The sequence below is a fragment of the Lithobates pipiens genome, unplaced genomic scaffold (assembly GCF_037356315.1).
Source record: "Lithobates pipiens isolate NorthernLeopardFrog02 unplaced genomic scaffold, aLitPip1_a1.2 Scaffold_27, whole genome shotgun sequence".
Classification (NCBI taxonomy): domain Eukaryota; kingdom Metazoa; phylum Chordata; class Amphibia; order Anura; family Ranidae; genus Lithobates; species Lithobates pipiens.
The window spans coordinates 136,837,937-136,856,210 of record NW_027507788.1 but is presented as its reverse complement, the minus strand read 5'-3'; the positions used below and the strand labels follow the sequence as shown (position 1 = coordinate 136,856,210).

At 48.6% G+C, this 18,274-nt stretch overlaps 1 protein-coding gene across 2 annotated transcripts in view; it reads left to right on the top strand.

The window, feature by feature from the left end:
* Positions 1-18,274, top strand: part of TNNI3 (troponin I3, cardiac type) — a 79,417-nt gene that overhangs the window by 38,865 nt on the left and 22,278 nt on the right. For both annotated transcript variants that reach the window (XM_077457539.1, XM_077457538.1), the window contains one exon: positions 1,060-1,149. In XM_077457539.1, the coding sequence (XP_077313665.1) occupies positions 1,060-1,149 (90 nt within the window). The remainder of the gene's footprint in view (positions 1-1,059; positions 1,150-18,274) is intronic.

Sequence of the window (18,274 nt, the reverse complement as noted above, 5' to 3'; positions counted from 1 at the left end):
TGCCTCATCCAGGGCCGTTTTAAGGCAGGGCAAAAGGGGCAGCTGCCCTGGGCCCTGTCATTGTTGTGGGGCCCAAAGCAGCTGCCTCATACTTGCCAACCATCCTGGTTTAAATTCTCTCGTCCCTTGAGGTTTTGGTCCTGTGCTGTGTCCCAATATCTGAGTGTGAAGTGCTGCTACTAATGCTCTGCCCTATTGTTGTGTACAGATGACTCACCTGCAGACTCTGTGTTTACATGTAAATTACCGGCATTCATATGTACATAGCGGCGGCATTTATATGTAAATAGCGGTGGCCGGCGGACTTGATATGTATATCATGCCCCCTGAGGTCATATCCACAGTAATCTCTAGCAACCAATCAACAAACAGAAATCATGTGCTGTAACCTCTAGTAACTAATCAGTGAGCCGTAATGTGTGCTGTAACCTCTAGCAACCAGTCAGTGAGCGGTAATGATACACTGTAACCTAAGCAAACAATCGCAATAGCTGCCTGATTTGATTCAGAAAACTGATTTTGAGTCTTGCTGCTATTTATTGTATGTCTCAGAGCAGGTGGAGAGCAAAACTGCATGGGGGGGCCCCAAGAAAAGTTTTGCCCAGGGTCCAATCAGTATTAAAGACGGCCCTGGCCTCATCCCACACTGCACCTGCATCTCCCTTGTCCCCTCAGTGAGTGCAGGGCAGGAAGGGATCTGTGAGAGCCACCGAGAGGAAAGTTGTCCTTGTAAACACAGAAGGCTTCTGTGTTTACAAGTGACGGTGCTGAACGGGGAGCAAAGGGCGAGATTTAGAGGCGACAGAAGATAGTTCTGCCATGTTCCAGCTGAAAAAAAGCCCTGGGTAAGAGGGCCACTTGAAATGGCCTGGCAGGTCGGATTTGCCTGCAGCTTGTGTTTGACATGTGTTCTAGGGAGAGAATGTATACAAATGGGATAATGAAGCTGAGATATAATACTTGGGGATGCCATATTAAAACATCCTCCTGCTTTTGTTTTAGATAAAAGCAGAAGTGATTGTGCTGTTATATAATTATTTTACATTGTCGTTCTTGTAGGATATGTGCAGAGAGCTTCACGCCAGGATTGATGTTGTGGATGAAGAAAGATATGACATGGAAGCTAAAGTGAATAAAAGTATTATTGAGGTACTGTACAATCTTTCATTCAGAAAACAATAACTTGATGAGAAATTAGTGCCAAAAGCCATAAAAATTGCATTTATTTGCATTGTAACTTTACAGATCTGCTTGAATAGTTGTATGTCAATACACATGTTATAAAATATAAAGAAACAGTATCCTTTACAAAATGTACCTTTTATCCCTAAAAAACAGTTTTTAATTTTAAGTCATTTGACTGTTTAGGCGTTAAAAAGTGCTTTTTGCAGGCAACAAACGATTCTTCTCAGTTTCCCTTCCCCTAGTTATTTAACTCATAGGGACTCCTTTACTTGGGCGGACTGACCATTCAGGCACTCTGGCACTGCCCGAGGGTTCAGAGTCAGTAGGGGGCCCCATTAGAAGCTCAACACAGTATATTTAATGGGAGGGTGAGGGGAGCCCAGGATGGGAACAGATGAGGGGGTGGAAGAAGCGTTTACCCAACCAGCAGGGGAATGCTAGTGACAGGGAGGGAAGCGGAGTCGGTGGCGGCCTCTGATCCCGGATGTAACTCTCACATTATGTACTGGCGGAGCGAATCATGGTCTCGGCTTTCATGCCTTACTAGACACATCTGGTGATGAAGCCGGTGTTCCACCAGAATTGGTGACACATCAGATTAGGTAATGGAAGTGACTTTCCGCCAGCAGTGCATGTGTCCACCACTACAAGGTTTGCTAATCTGACAGAACACCTGCAGTCAGAAGACACAGCAGTGTACATGTGGGGTCTCATGGTGTAGGATGGCGTGAATAGAGGAGCCTCTCTCTCTCACCCCCCTCTCCGTCTTTCACCCTACCTCTCGCTCAGTCCCTCTCTCGCTTTCTCTCTAACTCCCTCTCTTTCTTACCCCTCCTTTCTCTCCCCTCGCTCTCTTAAACCTATCTCTCTCTCTCTCTCAGCCCCTCTCTCTCTCACCCCCTTCTGTCTCTCTCACTTCTCCTTACTTCCCCTTTTATCTCCTACCCCTATCTCCCTCTCACCCCCTCTCTCTATCACCTCCCTTTCTCTCTCTCACCCCTTCTCTCATTCCCCTGTCTCTCACCTCCCTCTCTTACACACCCCTCTTTCTCTCTCTCCCCCTGTCTCTCACCTCCCTCTCTTACACAACCCTTTTTCTCTCTCTCACCCCCCTCTCTCTCTCACACCTCCTCCCTTTCTCTCCCCCCTTTCTCTTTCACCCCCTCTCTCATCCCTCTGTCTCTCATCTTCATCTCTCTCACACACCCCCTCTCTCCCCCCTCCCTCTCTCTCTCCCCACTTCTTTCCCCCTCCCTCTCTCTCCTTCTGAACCTCTCTCCTACTCTTCCACTTTTCTCTCTCCCTCCCATTCCTATCCCTGCTCTCCCCTCATCTGCCCCCCCCCCCTTCCTCCCTTATGTCTCTATCCCTGCACCCCCTCTTAGTTTCTAATAGGAGTTTCTGTCATATTCCAGGTTCTTAGTAAGAAATGAGCTGTCAGTAGATTTTCCATGATTTGTCAGGGGAAAAAAAGTGGCAACCATCTTGGTTTTGTGAGGAAAAAAAAATTGTGGCAGCCTCTTTTAAACCTGGAAGTTCCCAGCGGCTTCTATGGAAAGAAGCCAGGAACCTCCATGCAGACTATATTTATATGCACGACTATGCATTTGAGTTGCACATAATCTCCTCTTGCCCAGGGGCTCCATGAGTTGTCAATCCATCCCTGCTCTGTAGCATTAAAATTGTCTAGTGAGAGGCTGCAGCAAACAGGAGATTTGTGGGAGACAACCTGTAAACACGCAACCAAGAACATAAAGACTACAGTGTCATCCTTAGGCCAGCATATTAGCAGAAGAAGCTGTATTGTGATGTTTGTAAGAGATATTATATACCTGTAAGTGTTCTACAAGGGGTGGACCAAAATATGGAAACACTACATGATTTGCAGGTGTGAAAGTGATTGCATGTATTGCTTTGAAAGCAGAAGTGATGTAACATTCTTTTGCTTCTGCTGTGTGAAGAGACGCCTAGCTAACAGGTGAGAAGCCCCACTTTCATCATTCACAGCATGCGCTGCTAGAAATAGGGAGTCGTGTCAGAGCCTTTTGGGTTTCAAAGAGGGTAAATTGTTGAAGTTGCTAATTTATTTGCAGTGTCATGAGGTACAGTATCACAGGTTATGATGGCATATACCGTTTCTGGCAAAACATCGTCTGATAAGTGCGGTCAACATGGCCAACTGACCAAAAGAAACAAAAGGACATTGCCCAGGATTGTAACCCACATGAAGAGTGGTATCAAATTCCATTATCCACTGTCCTTATATTTGTCTTATGTCTTATATAATACTTATATTTGTCAATTCCCAGTCCAACATTATATTAGGTAAGGATTTTGTTATTTTACCATACTTGTTTACATAGTTTTGTCCAACCCCTGTACTTACATAATGCTTAGCATACATGCATAGGAAAAATATAACTGATACTAGGTACTTTAAAACAGAGTTCCACCTAAAAGTGTAACTTCCGCTTTAAGCACTCCTCGCCCCCTTACATGTCACATTTGGCTGGTAATTTTTTTTTTGGGGGGGGGGGGGGGGGGGATTGGGTACCTAGTTTTGACAGGTACCCAGCTCCCACTTCTGCTCTTGCCGTCTAGGTGACTCCTCCTCTCCCCCTCCCTTCCTGCAATCTTCTGGGACTGAGAAGGCGCAGAGTGACTTGTGCATGTGCAGTGCGCATCCGGCTGCAAAGCCACATGCTGTCACCACTAGGTGCCCACTAGTGATGGCCCGAACCTCCGACGGGACGTTTCACGAACGCGGACCGCGAACGAGCCCGACCGTTCGCGAAACCGAACGTTCGCCGCGGGCCCCATTGACTTCAATGGGAGGCGAACGTTTCAAACCTTTAGGTCGAATTTGCAGCCACGAGGTAATTATTAGCAGGGAAAACATAGTCCCACCACCTGGCCAATGACATAATACATGTATGAGGTGAATTTGGGATCGATAACTACAAGCATTCTTTTTTTATTTGGGAAATTGTTCTGACAATTCAGGACTGTGGAGCGCATGAAGGCAATGGAGGAGAGGGAAGGTCAGGGACCAGGGTAGGCAAAGAAGAGGGTGCATGAGATGATCACCAGCAGCGTCACATACAGCAATGACACATGCACCGTGATAGAGGCATCTGACAAAAGCACCGTGATAGAGGGCACTGACATGAGCACCGTGACATAAAGCATTAACACCAGCACCGTGACATACAGCATTGACAGCAACACCGTGATAGAGAGTACTGACATCAGAAGCGTGACATTAAGCACTGACATCAGCACCGTGATATACAGCACTGACAGCAGCACCGTGATAGAGAGCACTGACATCAGCAGCGTGACATACAGCACTGACAGTAACACTGTGATAGAGAGTACTGACATCAGAAGCGTGACATACAGCACTGACATCAGCACAGTGATATACAGCACTGACAGCAGCACCGTGATAGAGAGCACTGACATCAGCAGCATGACATACAGCACTGACAGCAACACCGTGATAGAGAGTACTGACATCAGAAGCGTGACATTAAGCACTGACATCAGCACCGTGATATACAGCACTGACAGCAGCACCGTGATAGAGAGTACTGACATCAGAAGCGTGACATAAAGCATTAACACCAGCACCGTGACATACAGCATTGACAGCAACACCGTGATAGAGAGTAGTGACATCAGAAGCGTGACATTAAGCACTGACATCAGCACCGTGATATACAGCACTGACAGCAGCACCGTGATAGAGGGCACTGACATCAGCAGCGTGACATAAAGCACTGACATCAGCAGCGTGACATACAGCACTGACAGCAACACCGTGATAGAGAGTACTGACATCAGAAGTGTGACATACAGCACTGACATCAGCACAGTGATATACAGCACTGACAGCAGCACCGTGATAGAGAGTACTGACATCAGAAGCGTGACATAAAGCATTAACACCAGCACCGTGACATACAGCATTGACAGCAACACCGTGATAGAGAGTACTGACATCAGAAGCGTGACATTAAGCACTGACATCAGCACCGTGATATACAGCACTGACAGCAGCACCGTGATAGAGAGCACTGACATCAGCAGCGTGACATACAGCACTGACATCAGCACAGTGATATACAGCACTGACAGCAACACCGTGATAGAGAGTACTGACATCAGAAGCGTGACATACAGCACTGACATCAGCACAGTGATATACAGCACTGACAGCAGCACCGTGATAGAGAGTACTGACATCAGAAGCGTGACATTAAGCACTGACATCAGCACCGTGATATACAGCACTGACAGCAGCACCGTGATAGAGAGCACTGACATCAGCACCGTGATATACAGCACTGACAGCAGCACCGTGATAGAGGGCACTGACAGCAGCGTGACATAAAGCACTGACATCAGCAGCGTGACATACAGCACTGACAGCAACACCGTGATAGAGAGTACTGACATCAGAAGCGTGACATTAAGCACTGACATCAGCACAGTGATATACAGCACTGACAGCAGCAACGTGATAGAGAGTACTGACATCAGAAGCGTGACATTAAGCACTGACATCAGCACCGTGATATACAGCACTGACAGCAGCACCGTAAGCAGGCCCAGGAGAAACTCAGCACAGCACAGGGATGGTGTGATCCCCTCATAATAAGAACCCCCAGGAGGAAGTCAGCACAGCACAGGGATGGTGTGATCCCCTCATAGTAAGCAGGCCCAGGAGAAACTCAGCACAGCACAGGGATGGTGTGATCCCCTCATAATAAGAACCCCCAGGAGGAAGTCAGCACAGCACAGGGATGGTGTGATCCCCTCATAGTAAGCAGGCCCAGGAGAAACTCAGCACAGCACAGGGATGGTGTGATCCCCTCATAATAAGAACCCCCAGGAGGAAGTCAGCACAGCACAGGGATGGTGTGACCTCACTCAACCCTATGTACTGTAGCACCCTAGACCAAGTTACCAGTCCTTATAAGAACTTTTGTGGACCAAGCAGGTTGTGTGTTAGTGATTAGCAGACTGTACGTCAGTCCCTATACCAATGAAGGACTGCTGCAGTATAGGGCAGCAGTCAGCAGTAGTGCACCTCAACCCTATCTATTGTGGACCGATAGCGGTCCTTACAGAACAGCAGACTGTACCGCACTCAACCCTATGTACTGTGGCACCCTAGACCAAGTTACCAGTCCTTATAGGAACTTTTGTGGACCAAGCAGGTTGTGTGTTAGTGATTAGCAGACTGTACGTCAGTCCCTATACTGCTGAAGGACTGCTGCAGTATAGGGCAGCGGTCAGCAGTGGTGCACCTCAACCCTATCTATTGTGGACCGATAGCGGTCCTTACAGAACAGCAGACTGTACCGCACTCAACCCTATGTACTGTAGCACCCTAGACCAAGTTACCAGTCCTTATAAGAACTTTTGTGGACCAAGCAGGTTGTGTGTTAGTGATTAGCAGACTGTACGTCAGTCCCTATACCAATGAAGGACTGCTGCAGTATAGGGCAGCAGTCAGCAGTAGTGCACCTCAACCCTATCTATTGTGGACCGATAGCGGTCCTTACAGAACAGCAGACTGTACCGCACTCAACCCTATGTACTGTAGCACCCTAGACCAAGTTACCAGTCCTTATAGGAACTTTTGTGGACCAAGTAGGTTGTGTGTTAGTGATTAGCAGACTGTACGTCAGTCCCTATACTGCTGAAGGACTGCTGCAGTATAGGGCAGCGGTCAGCAGTGGTGCACCTCAACCCTATCTATTGTGGACCGATAGCGGTCCTTACAGAACAGCAGACTGTACCGCACTCAACCCTATGTACTGTAGCACCCTAGACCAAGTTACCAGTCCTTATAGGAACTTTTGTGGACCAAGCAGGTTGTGTGTTAGTGATTAGCAGACTGTACTTCAGTCCCTATACCAATGAAGGACTGCTGCAGTATAGGGCAGCGGTCAGCAGTGGTGCACCTCAACCCTATGTATTGTGGACCGATAGTGGTCCTTACAGAACAGCAGACTGTACTGCACTCAACCCTATGTACTGTAGCACCCTACACAGACCAAGTTACCAGTCCTGATAAAGAGCTTTGTGGAACAAGTGAGTTGTGAATGATTAGCAGACTGCAGCAGAAGGGCAGCAGTCAAGTATAATATTCTTTCTATATTTGGAAGAAAGAATATTATACGTGTACAAGCCTATTACCGTACCACTGATACCAGTCCTGAAAAGAACCTTTGTGGAACTAATAGTAACAGCAAGTCTTTAAACTGACCCTCACTGCCTGACAACACTGCTTCCTTCCTGTCCCTATACAAAGTGGCAAAAAAGAGTAGACTGGAACGATTAGTGGTTACTGGAATAGCTCTTTTGTGGACCTGATAGTAACAGCTAATGATGATGATGATGATGATGATGATGAAAGACTAATCTGGCTGTCCCTGTAGCACACACCGTCCTTTCCCTTTCTCTAAACTGACAAAAGACACTCAGGCTGCTGCAAGAATCAGTAGCACAGCAAACCTATATACACCTAACATCTATACCAGTCCTGAAAAGAACTTTTGTGTACCAAATAGCTAGCGTTTTATCTGTCCCTACTCCACACAGCAACCTTTCCCTATAGTGACAGAAGAAAGAATGTAAAATGGCCACCGGATCGGGTGTATTTATAGGTTAGGGGGAATGTCCAAGTGTCCATGTGCTGTCATGTCTCAATTGGCTGTCCTGTACCCCATGATAGACGTGTCATCATAGGTCAAAGTTCTTTTACACATTAAACACGTAAGTCCGCCGGGGCGAACGACGGGAAAAGGCGAGCGAACGAGCGGACCGCGAACGACCGAAATTCGCCGCGAAACGACCGCCGGGCGAACCGTTCGGCCATCACTAGTGCCCACACTTGCAATGCTGGTGCCGCGGCGAGGAAAGGGAGACAAACGAGGCTTCGGATGGCCTCATCGCTGGACCATGGGACAGGTTAGTGTCTGTTTATTAAAAGTCAGCAGCTACACTTTTTGAAGCTGCTGGCTTTTAATCAACTTAAAAACAAGTGGAACACTGTTTTAAGTGAAAGTTGCAGAAGCCCCCTGTAGCACAGGCTTAGTATTGCCTCTGTAATATATGCAGAATATTGCTCTCTGAAACATTGCATTGCATTTTCTGGCTAAACTGATAGCAGGAGGAGAGGCTCTATTGGGTACAGCTGCTAAGAGAACAGTGAGACCCCCACTCAGATTAACATATGACACCCCTGGAACAAGCTCAGAAGAAGCTATTCCCACTGTTCACAGACTTCCTGATTCTCAGGCACATTCTATGGTGGTACCAGTGACCGATGTCCCCAACCCATCGCCTAACACACTTTGGTGGCAGGTCCCATTACCTAATGCATTTGTTAGGAAATGTCATAAAATCAGCCTAAGATCATAGGCCTAATTTGTTGGTCCATGTGTAAGGTTACTGTACAAATGCTATGTTATTATTAACTGCACTCATCTCTCTCTTTGGGGGACCAAACATTTTTTTAGAAGGGGGTGGATGTAGCACAGGCTTAGTATTGCCCCTGTAATATATGCAGAATATTGCTCTCTGAAACATTGCATTGCATTTTCTGGCTAAACTGATAGCAGAAGGAGAGACTCTATTTGGTACAGCTGCAGGATTGAAGGCAGATTGGGTCCTGCTGTAGCTAAGAAAGAAGCCCACCCCTAACAACAAAAGCAATGAAAGACAGGATTGGATAGCTGCCCAGGAGAGCTGTGATTGGGGGAGAGAGAGGAGGACACAGGAGGAGAGACAGACGGCCATTGTGGCAGGCAGACAGAAAAAAGTATCCCATGTGTTTATCTCTTGAGCACTTCCAGAGCCTGTGACTCTCCTAAAGGAAGGTGCACACTTGAGAGGGGAGTTTGCAGTGTGTTATTCTGCCTGATTACTGAAGATGTGCTAACAGTGCAGAGAAATCTAGAGACCAATTTCAGTGCTGCAGCAATCATCATCATTATACTGTTTGGAGGTTTCTGTGGCATGTGTTGTTCCCATCACCGTCCAGTCAACTGAGACAGCGATCAATCTACCAATTGCTGGAAGGAAGATATATCAAGTGCATCTAATGGTGAGAGATCTTCTGCCATCCTTGTGTATGTGAATCTAGCTGCTAGGTCCTATTTACTGTTAATGCAGCTTTATCTGAAGGTGGATCTCCACATCTGTTAATCTTTGTGACACTTTGCGAAGATACCCCTGTGTTTGTGTGAATAGAATTCCCACTGGCCAGTGGTAAGCTAGAACCTACAAGACCTAGGTAGGATCTTATAGTCAGTAATAGTGATGGCCGAACGGTTCGCCCGGCGGTCGTTTCGCGGCAAATTTCGGACGTTCGCGGTCCGCTCGTTCGGCGGACTATTGGCGTCGTTCGCCCGGCGGACTTTCGTGTTTAATGTGTAAAAGAACTTTGACCTATGATGACACATCCATCATGGGGTACAGGACAGCCAATTCAGACATGACAGCACATGGACACTTGGACATTCCCCCTAACTTATAAATACACCCGATCCGGCGGCCATTTTATATTCTTTCTTCTGTCACTATAGGGAAAGGTTGCTGTTTGGAGCAGGGACAGATAAAACGATAGCTATTTGGTACACAAAAGTTCTTTTCAGGACTGGTATAGGTGTTAGGTGTATATAGGTTTGCTGTGCTACTGATTCTTGCAGCAGCCTGAGTGTCTTTTCTCAGTTTAGAGAAAGGGACAGAGCCCTGTGTTTGCTGCTATTTTAGGGACAGCCAGATTAGTCATCATCATCATTAGCTGTTACTATCAGGTCCACAAAAGTGCTATTCGAGTAACCAGTTATAGTTCCAGTCTCCTCTGTTTTGCCAGTTTGTATAGGGACAGGAAGGAAGCAGTGTGTCAGGCAGTGAGGGTCAGTTTAAACAGTAGCTGTTACTATTAGTTCCACAAAGGTTCTTTTCAGGACTGGTATCAGTGGTATGGTAATAGGCTTGTACACGTATAATATTCTTTCTTCCAAATATAGAAAGAATATTATACTTGACTGCTGCCCTTCTGCTGCAGTCTGCTAATCATTCACAACCCACTTGTTCCACAAAGCTCCTTATAAATAAGGACTGGTAACTTGGTCTGTCTAGGGTGCTACTGTACATAGTGTTGAGTGAGGTACAGTCTGCCTTTCTAGAAGGACTGGTATCGGTCCACAGTACATAGGGTTGAGGCGCACTACTGCTAACTGACCGCTGCCCTATACTGCAGCAGTCCTTCATCGGTATAGGGACTGACGTACAGTCTGCTAATCATTCACACACAACCTACTTGGTCCACAAAAGTTCTTATAAGGACTGGTAAGGTATAGGGTGCTACAGTACATAGGGTTGAGTGAGGTACAGTCTGCTACTCTATAAGGACTGGTATAGGTCCACAATACATAGGGTTGAGGTGCACTACTGCTAACTGACCGCTGCCCTATACTGCAGCAGTCCTTCATCGGTATAGGGACTGACGTACAGTCTGCTAATCATTCACACACAACCTACTTGGTCCACAAAAGTTCTTATAAGGACTGGTAAGGTATAGGGTGCTACAGTACATAGGGTTGAGTGAGGTACAGTCTGCTACTCTATAAGGACTGGTATAGGTCCACAATACATAGGGTTGAGGTGCACTACTGCTAACTGACCGCTGCCCTATACTGCAGCAGTCCTTCATCGGTATAGGGACTGATGTACAGTCTGCTAATCATTCACACACAACCTACTTGGTCCACAAAAGTTCTTATAAGGACTGGTAAGGTATAGGGTGCTACAGTACATAGGGTTGAGTGAGGTACAGTCTGCTACTCTATAAGGACTGGTATAGGTCCACAATACATAGGGTTGAGGTGCACTACTGCTAACTGACCGCTGCCCTATACTGCAGCAGTCCTTCATTGGTATAGGGACTGAGAGTTTTGTCACAGGGTCATTTAAAAAATGACAGGCAGAGGAAGAGGCAGGGTAGGGGTAGGGCAGGAGCAACAGGCTTGAGCCAAAGTGGGAAGTTGCAGAAGGTGCGTTCAATTACTTTAAAGGACGCACCAGACTTGGTTGAGTGGCTCGCTCAGCCTTACTCTTCTGCACCCTCCTCATCCTCCCGATCTGCGCCCTCTTCTTCACTCTCTGCTATGTGCACCCCCAAAGACACTACCACCAACAACACCACCACCACCACCACCACCACATACCTTCCGCTTGAGTCACAGGAATTATTTTCCGATCCATATCAAGAGGACATTTCTGATGCGCAGCCACTCTTGGCATTGGATCAGGAAGAGGAGGTAGCAACAACCGCTACTCAGCAGTCTGACGACAGTACCCAGATCAGCCCAAGGAGGAGGTTGGTCCCCGGTGTTGCTGCCTACTCCAAGATCTCTACTTATAGGGGTGGGGAAGGTGACGTTGATGATGACGTGTCTAGTGATGTCACGTGGGTGCCCACAAGAGAGGAAGAGGAAGGGAGTTCAGAGGGAGATATGGACCAGCAGATATGGAGGAGAAGCAGGAATAACTTACATTGCACAGGAGGGACAAAGCAGACTGCAAATGTATCAGGAGCGAGTCATCGACCATGTATGGTCACATCTGGCGCTCCCAGGACACCGGCACATGGCTCCGCAGTGTGGGCTTTTTTTAAGGTGTCTGCTGCTGACAATAGCGTTGCCATCTGCAATCTTTGCAGTCAACGCATTAGTCGCGGTAAGCCCAACACTCACCTAGGGACGACCGCCTTAAGAAGGCACATGAGCAGCCATCACAGAGCCCAGTGGGAGCAACGCAACACACAAAGCCACACTGCAGGCTCTCACCGTCCAGCCTCGTCTTCTACTTCTCCCTCTCCTCACAATTGTCCTCCACTCCACCTCCCATCACGCCAAGCTCACGTTTTTCTGCAAAAAGGCAGGCTTCCGTGGGCCTAATGTTCGAGCGTAAAAAAATGATGACGCCGGATAACCCTCTTGCCCAAAGGTTGACGGCTGGCTTGTCAGAACTGATAGCCCGCCAACTACTGCCATATAAACTGGTGGACTCGGAGGCCTTTCGCAAATTTGTGGCCATTGGAACACCACAATGGAAGGTCCCAGGAAGGAAGTATTTCTCAGAGAAGGGCATCCCAGAGCTATATGGCCATGTTCAGCGGCAAGTGAATGTATCTCTGGCACACAGTGTCGGTGCCAAGATACATCTGACCACAGACACGTGGTCTAGCAAACACGGGCAGGGAAGGTATATCACTTTTACTGCCCACTGGGTGAACCTTCTGATGGCCGTCAAGCATGTAACCCGTGGCACCTGTGTAGATTTGGTTTTACCGCCACGAATTGCATGCAGGCCTGACTCTTCTTCTCCTCCTCCTCCTACTCCATCCTCCTCCCTCTCCTCCTCGGCTGACTCCTCCTTTTCCGCTGCTAGCCTCTCTTCCGCTGCGCCACCCAAGCTCCCCAGAACCTATTCGACATGCCAGGTGACACGTTGCCATGCCGTGCTGCGTCTGTTGTGCCTGGAAGCCAAGAGCCACACTGGCCCGGCACTCCTTTCAGCTTTGCGTTCACAGGCAGATCAGTGGCTAACACCGCTCAATTTGACAGTTGGTAAAGTGGTGTGTGACAATGGTGCCAATCTGCTTAGCGCATTGAAACGGTAAAATCACGCACGTGCCATGCATGGCACACGTCTTAAACTTGGTCGTGCAGCGATTCCTTGTCAAATACCCTGGGGTCCAGGACATCTTGCGGCAGGCAAGGAAAATCTCGGCCCATTTCAGAAGATCTTACACGGCCATGGCTTGCCTTGCTGACATTCAGCGGTGACACAATCTGCCGGTCAGACATCTTATTTGCGATTGCCCGACGCGATGGAACTCAACCTTCTATATGCTTGATAGGCTGCTCCAGCAGAAACGTGCAGTTAACGTCTACCTGTATGAACTCTGCGGAAGAACCGGTTCTGGGGAGCTGGGTTTTTTTTCACCACGCCAGTGGCTGCTCATGCGCGACGCATGCAGACTTCTGCGCCCATTTGAGGAGATCACCAAACTGGTCAGTCGCAGCCATGGCACCATCAGTGACATGGTACCTTATGCCTTCTTTATGGAGCGTGCATTGCGTCGTGTCATTGATCAAGCTGTGGAGGAGCAGGAGCGGGAAGATGAGGAAGTCACAATGCTGGATGAATTCCCAGGGGGGGCTACTCTATCTGAGACAAGTCAACAACAGGAGTCTGAAGAGGAGTCAGAGGAGGATGGTGCCGGGGCGGATGAGGAGGAGCAAGAAGAGCATGCTTTAAACCAGGGATCTCAAACTGGTGGCCCTCCAGCTGTTGTGAAACTACAAGTCCCATGAGGCTTTGCAGGGCTGACAGTTTTAAGCATGACTCCCACACTCAGAGGCATGATGGGACTTGTAGTTTTGCAACAGCTGGAGGGCCGCCAGTTTGAGACCCCTGCTTTAAACCTTTCTGGGATCCCTGTTGTGCGTGGATGGGGAGAGGAGAATGAAGAGGACGACATTATCCTGGATGATGAGCAGGAGCCAGGCCACCACACCGCTTCCACTTTAGTGCAAATGGGGGCCTTCATGCTCCAGTGTTTTAATAGGGACCCCTGTATAAAAAGCATAAGGGTCAAGGACAAGTACTGGGTGGCAACGTACTTAGACCCCCGGTACAAACACAAAATGGCAGAAATGTTACCGCCGTCACAGAGGGCTGTCAGAATGCAGCACTTCCAGGCCTTGCTTCGAGAAATGCTGCATTCTGCTTATGCGTGCGCTGGCAGAGGAGCAATTCCCACTCCCAGAGAAGGAGTTGCGGGTACCAATCCAACAGCACCTGCAAGAAGAGGCCGGTTTGAAGATGTGCTGGTGACTTCGGATATGAGGTCATTCTTTCAGCCGACCCATCGACGGGTGTCATCCGGATCCAGCATCAGGGAACGCCTAGACCGTCAGGTGTCCGACTACATCGGGTTAACGGCCGATGTGGACGCTCTGAGGAGTGATGAACCCCTGGACTACTGGGTGGGCAGGCTTGACCTCTGGCCAATTTGCAATGGAACTGTTGGCTTGTCCCTCATCCAGTGTCCTGTCCGAAAGGACGTTCAGCGCAGCAGGGGGGATCGTGACCGATAAGCGTACTCGCCTAGCTCACGACAGTGTTAACTACCTCACATTTCTAAAAATGAATGAGGCATGGATCTCGGAGGAATTTAACACATGTGACCAGTAGACCATGTATATGTCTATAAACTATTTTTTTAATCGAGCACAGAGACCTTCTTTCTTCATTTGGCTCACTTCCTTGTCCAAAAAAAGCACACCGTACTATATGCCTGCACCCTCCTCTTTGAAGAGGTTGAGCGGTGTCATATTTCTACTGGGGCTGCTTATTATGAGGGGCTCCCACCATCCCTGTGCTGTGCTGACATCCTCCTGGGGCTGTACCTCTGTTGTGCAAATTATGAGGGGCTCCCACCATCCCTGTGCTGTGCTGACTTCCCCCTGGGACTGTATTTCTGCTGTGCATATTTTGAGGTGCTCCCACCATCCCTGTGCTATGCTCATTATGAGGGGATCACACCATCCCTGTGCTGTGCTGACTTCCTCCTGGGGCTGCTTACGGTGCTGCTGTCAGTGCTGTATATCACGGTGCTGGTGTGAGTGCTTAATGTCACGCTGCTGATGTCAGTGCTCTCTATCACGGTGCTGCTGTCAGTGCTGTATATCACGGTGCTGGTGTGAGTGCTTAATGTCACGCTGCTGATGTCAGTGCTCTCTATCACGGTGCTGCTGTCGGTGCTGTATATCACGGTGCTGGTGTGAGTGCTTAATGTCACGCTGCTTATTTTGTGGCTGCAAATTTGACCTAAAGGTTTGTGAAGTTCGCCTCCCATTGAAGTCAATGGGGCCCGCCGCTAACGTTCGGTTTCGCGAACGATCGGCCGCGTTCGCGGTCCGCGTTCGCGAAACGTCCCGTCGGAAGTTCGTCCATCACTAGTCAGTAATATCACTTTTGGGAAATTTTTGAACATTATTCTTTGTATTGTATTGTACAGTTTTGTTCACCACTCATTCAGTGCATTTCAGGCAAGGCCTCCCACTGGCGGTTAGTGAATGAACACAAATCCTGTTTTCCTTTACTGAGAAGTTGTAGTATATTATTGCACTTAATATTTGTATTCTGTTAATCAGTTTATCTCTTTTTAGGGCTTTTTGCTAGTTCTAATAAAGCCCAGCTAAAAGTTTAAACCGTGTTTTAGTGTTACTGAGATGCTGGGGAGGGTGAGCCATCACTGGTGTGGGACAGAAGACCCATACATTAGTGGCCCTTTGCGGGGGTGGCGCTACACCACTATTACCAGTTGGAATGTACTTATTTTACTACTTGTAATTTGAATTCCACAAATGCTTTTTACCTCCTGGTTGGGGCAATGCTGAGGACTGTGGCCTTGCAATAGCATGCTGCAAAACCCATCCCCACCATCAGGAGCTCTGGTTAGGGCTGATTAGTGCTAAGACCCTGTGCTTTGGGTGAGTCAGTATCATCCGCCGAGGTGACTTCCACATGTACTTATCCTGCTGGTTTGTAGAGTGCTCTCTGCCTACTAGGGAGCAGGATCTATTGGTTAGGTTTGCTCATTGTACTCAGGTGCAGCTCAGTTTGTTCTGACTGTCCCTCACTAGTCCAATAGGGAGGCATATTGGACAGTGAGAGGAGACCTGACAAGTGAGTGCACAGGCTTTGTAACAGTCCTGGCCATTGGCAGAGGAAAAGTGCTGCATTGCATGCTGGGATACTGTATTTAAAGCCCGGGCACATGTGGTCAGAGTTAGTTGAGGCAGAGAACAGAATCCAGGAGGGAGTGGGTGGCTGCCCTCTCCTCTGTGGAGGTGGTCGTATGGCCCTGGGTGGTCGACTCAGGGGGCTAGAGAGAGATAGAAGCTGAACCCGGAGGTCCTGCAGATCTGACTGGAAGGAAGACACCAGGAAAAATCTGATTCTGCCTACTGTGAGGACAGATCTGTGTCTTTGGGGTCTGTCGAGTGAGGGCCACCTCCTTCAGCTAGCAGAGTTGGTGGACAGGTGTCAGTAAAGGGGATTCTAGAGAGAGTATCCTGAAGATAATGTAGTGCATCAAGTCTGCTGCTAGTGAGTGCAAGAACACTTACTCCCATCCTTACATTTGGCTGTATGTGTCAGATCACCTTGAGGTGAGGTGACAGGTGCACACCGTAGGATCAGGAGTGCACCGCAAGGTTGTGGACCCTACGGCTGACTGCTGCAGACGGGGGACATATCCCACTGGGGTTAGAGCGTAAGATTCCCTGGGGCGCGGAGTCTAAGAGCCAGCAGGCGTTCACCAGCGCCTCTGGTGGTGAGGATGGACTTGGCTGCAACTGGCTCCAGGTCGCGACCCCCAGGGTCCCCCAGCTCACACCCACAGTAGGCAACAGGAGGAAAGGGATGGTGAGGGACAAAGCCAAGGTTGGGGCCACAAGCAGACAAGAATAGTCAGGGACACGCCAAAAGCTCAGGATCACAGGCAAACAGGGATAGTCAAAACACGCCAAAGTCAGTAATGAAAACCAGTAGCAGAGCAAACGGCAGGAAACAGGAAGCTAACACACAAAGGAATACACAATGGTTGATCAGCCCTGATGGCCTGCGGTGCACAAGTTAATATAGGGCTCCCTGATAGGGCCTGGGGTGAAGCCATGCTTAGAGGAGAGGTTATAAAAACCACCAGGTGGAAGTGGCTGGCCTCTTAGGCTGAAGACATGAGGTGAGGTAAGCAAACACAGGAAGATCGCTGCATAACCATGACAGTACCCTCCCTCTTACGAGGCCTCCCCCTCCCCCGTCTGGGTCCAGGCTTAAAGGGAAACTCCAGATGGAACCTCCTTAACAGACAGGGAGCAAAGACCTCAGATGCAGTGATCCAAGACCTCTCCTCAGGACCCAACCCTTTCCAAAGTACAAGGTATTGAAGAATGCCTTTACGGAGCCGGGAATCCAAAACTTGACTAACCTCGTATTTTAGATTATCCTCAGAGACCAAAACAGAGGTAGGGAGAGGACAAGAGGACTTGAGGACAAAAGGCTTTTAAGGAATGGGTAAGGGCATGAGAAGATCAGGAGTCTGAGCAGGGACCCCCACACCCTTAAAGATGAGCTGGGCATCCATAACAGGACCACCAGACTGGGCAGAGGTCAGTGGATCCCTAAGGTCATGTTGGTTAGAAAGTGACATGTCACAAGAGTCAAGCTGAGTAGCTGCAACACAAACAGAATGCAGAGAACCCTGAGAAAAAGATTGAAAACCCCTCCTGGCCGAATGAGGTATTCTATCCAAAGGATGGATTGAGCCTCTTAAACGGGTTTGAACGGACATAGTAGCAGTAGGGTGAGGCCAGGTCACCGAAGGTGCTAAACAAGAAGCAGGAAGCTCATTGGGCATGGGCTGGACTGGCATAACTGGTGAAGGGGTCGACTGAATAGTATTGTCAGGTGTAGCGACCATCTCAATCGCATCACAGGGCATAGCAACTGTGGAACTTGCAGACAAGTTAGTCTGGCTGTGCGTCCAAGGGAAATTAGGGACAGGCAAAGGTAAATGGTTATGCGAACTGGAGTGAATGATCGACTCAGGTTCATAGGTGGGCCCCTCATCCAGAGTACCACATGACCTAGAGAGTGCATCAGTCCGACTATTGCAGGACGCATCCCAGAGATCGCTATATACAGCGGGAAGAGCAGAAGATACTGGGATGTTGGTAACAGGAAATTTCTCCTTTGGGGTACCCTTGAGTAGGCAGGAAGAGGAACAGGAGGAACCCCAAGCCAGGACCTGACCGGCAGACCAGTCAGCGTGTGGAGAATGGAGTCGTAACCAAGGAAGACCTAATATGATAGGAGATGAAGCCTTAGGTAAGACAAGGAAGGATATCCACTCCTGGTGGAGTGTCCCTACTGACATCTTAACAGGAAGAGTCTGGAATCGGATAGGGCCCCCTGGGAGAACAGTGCCATC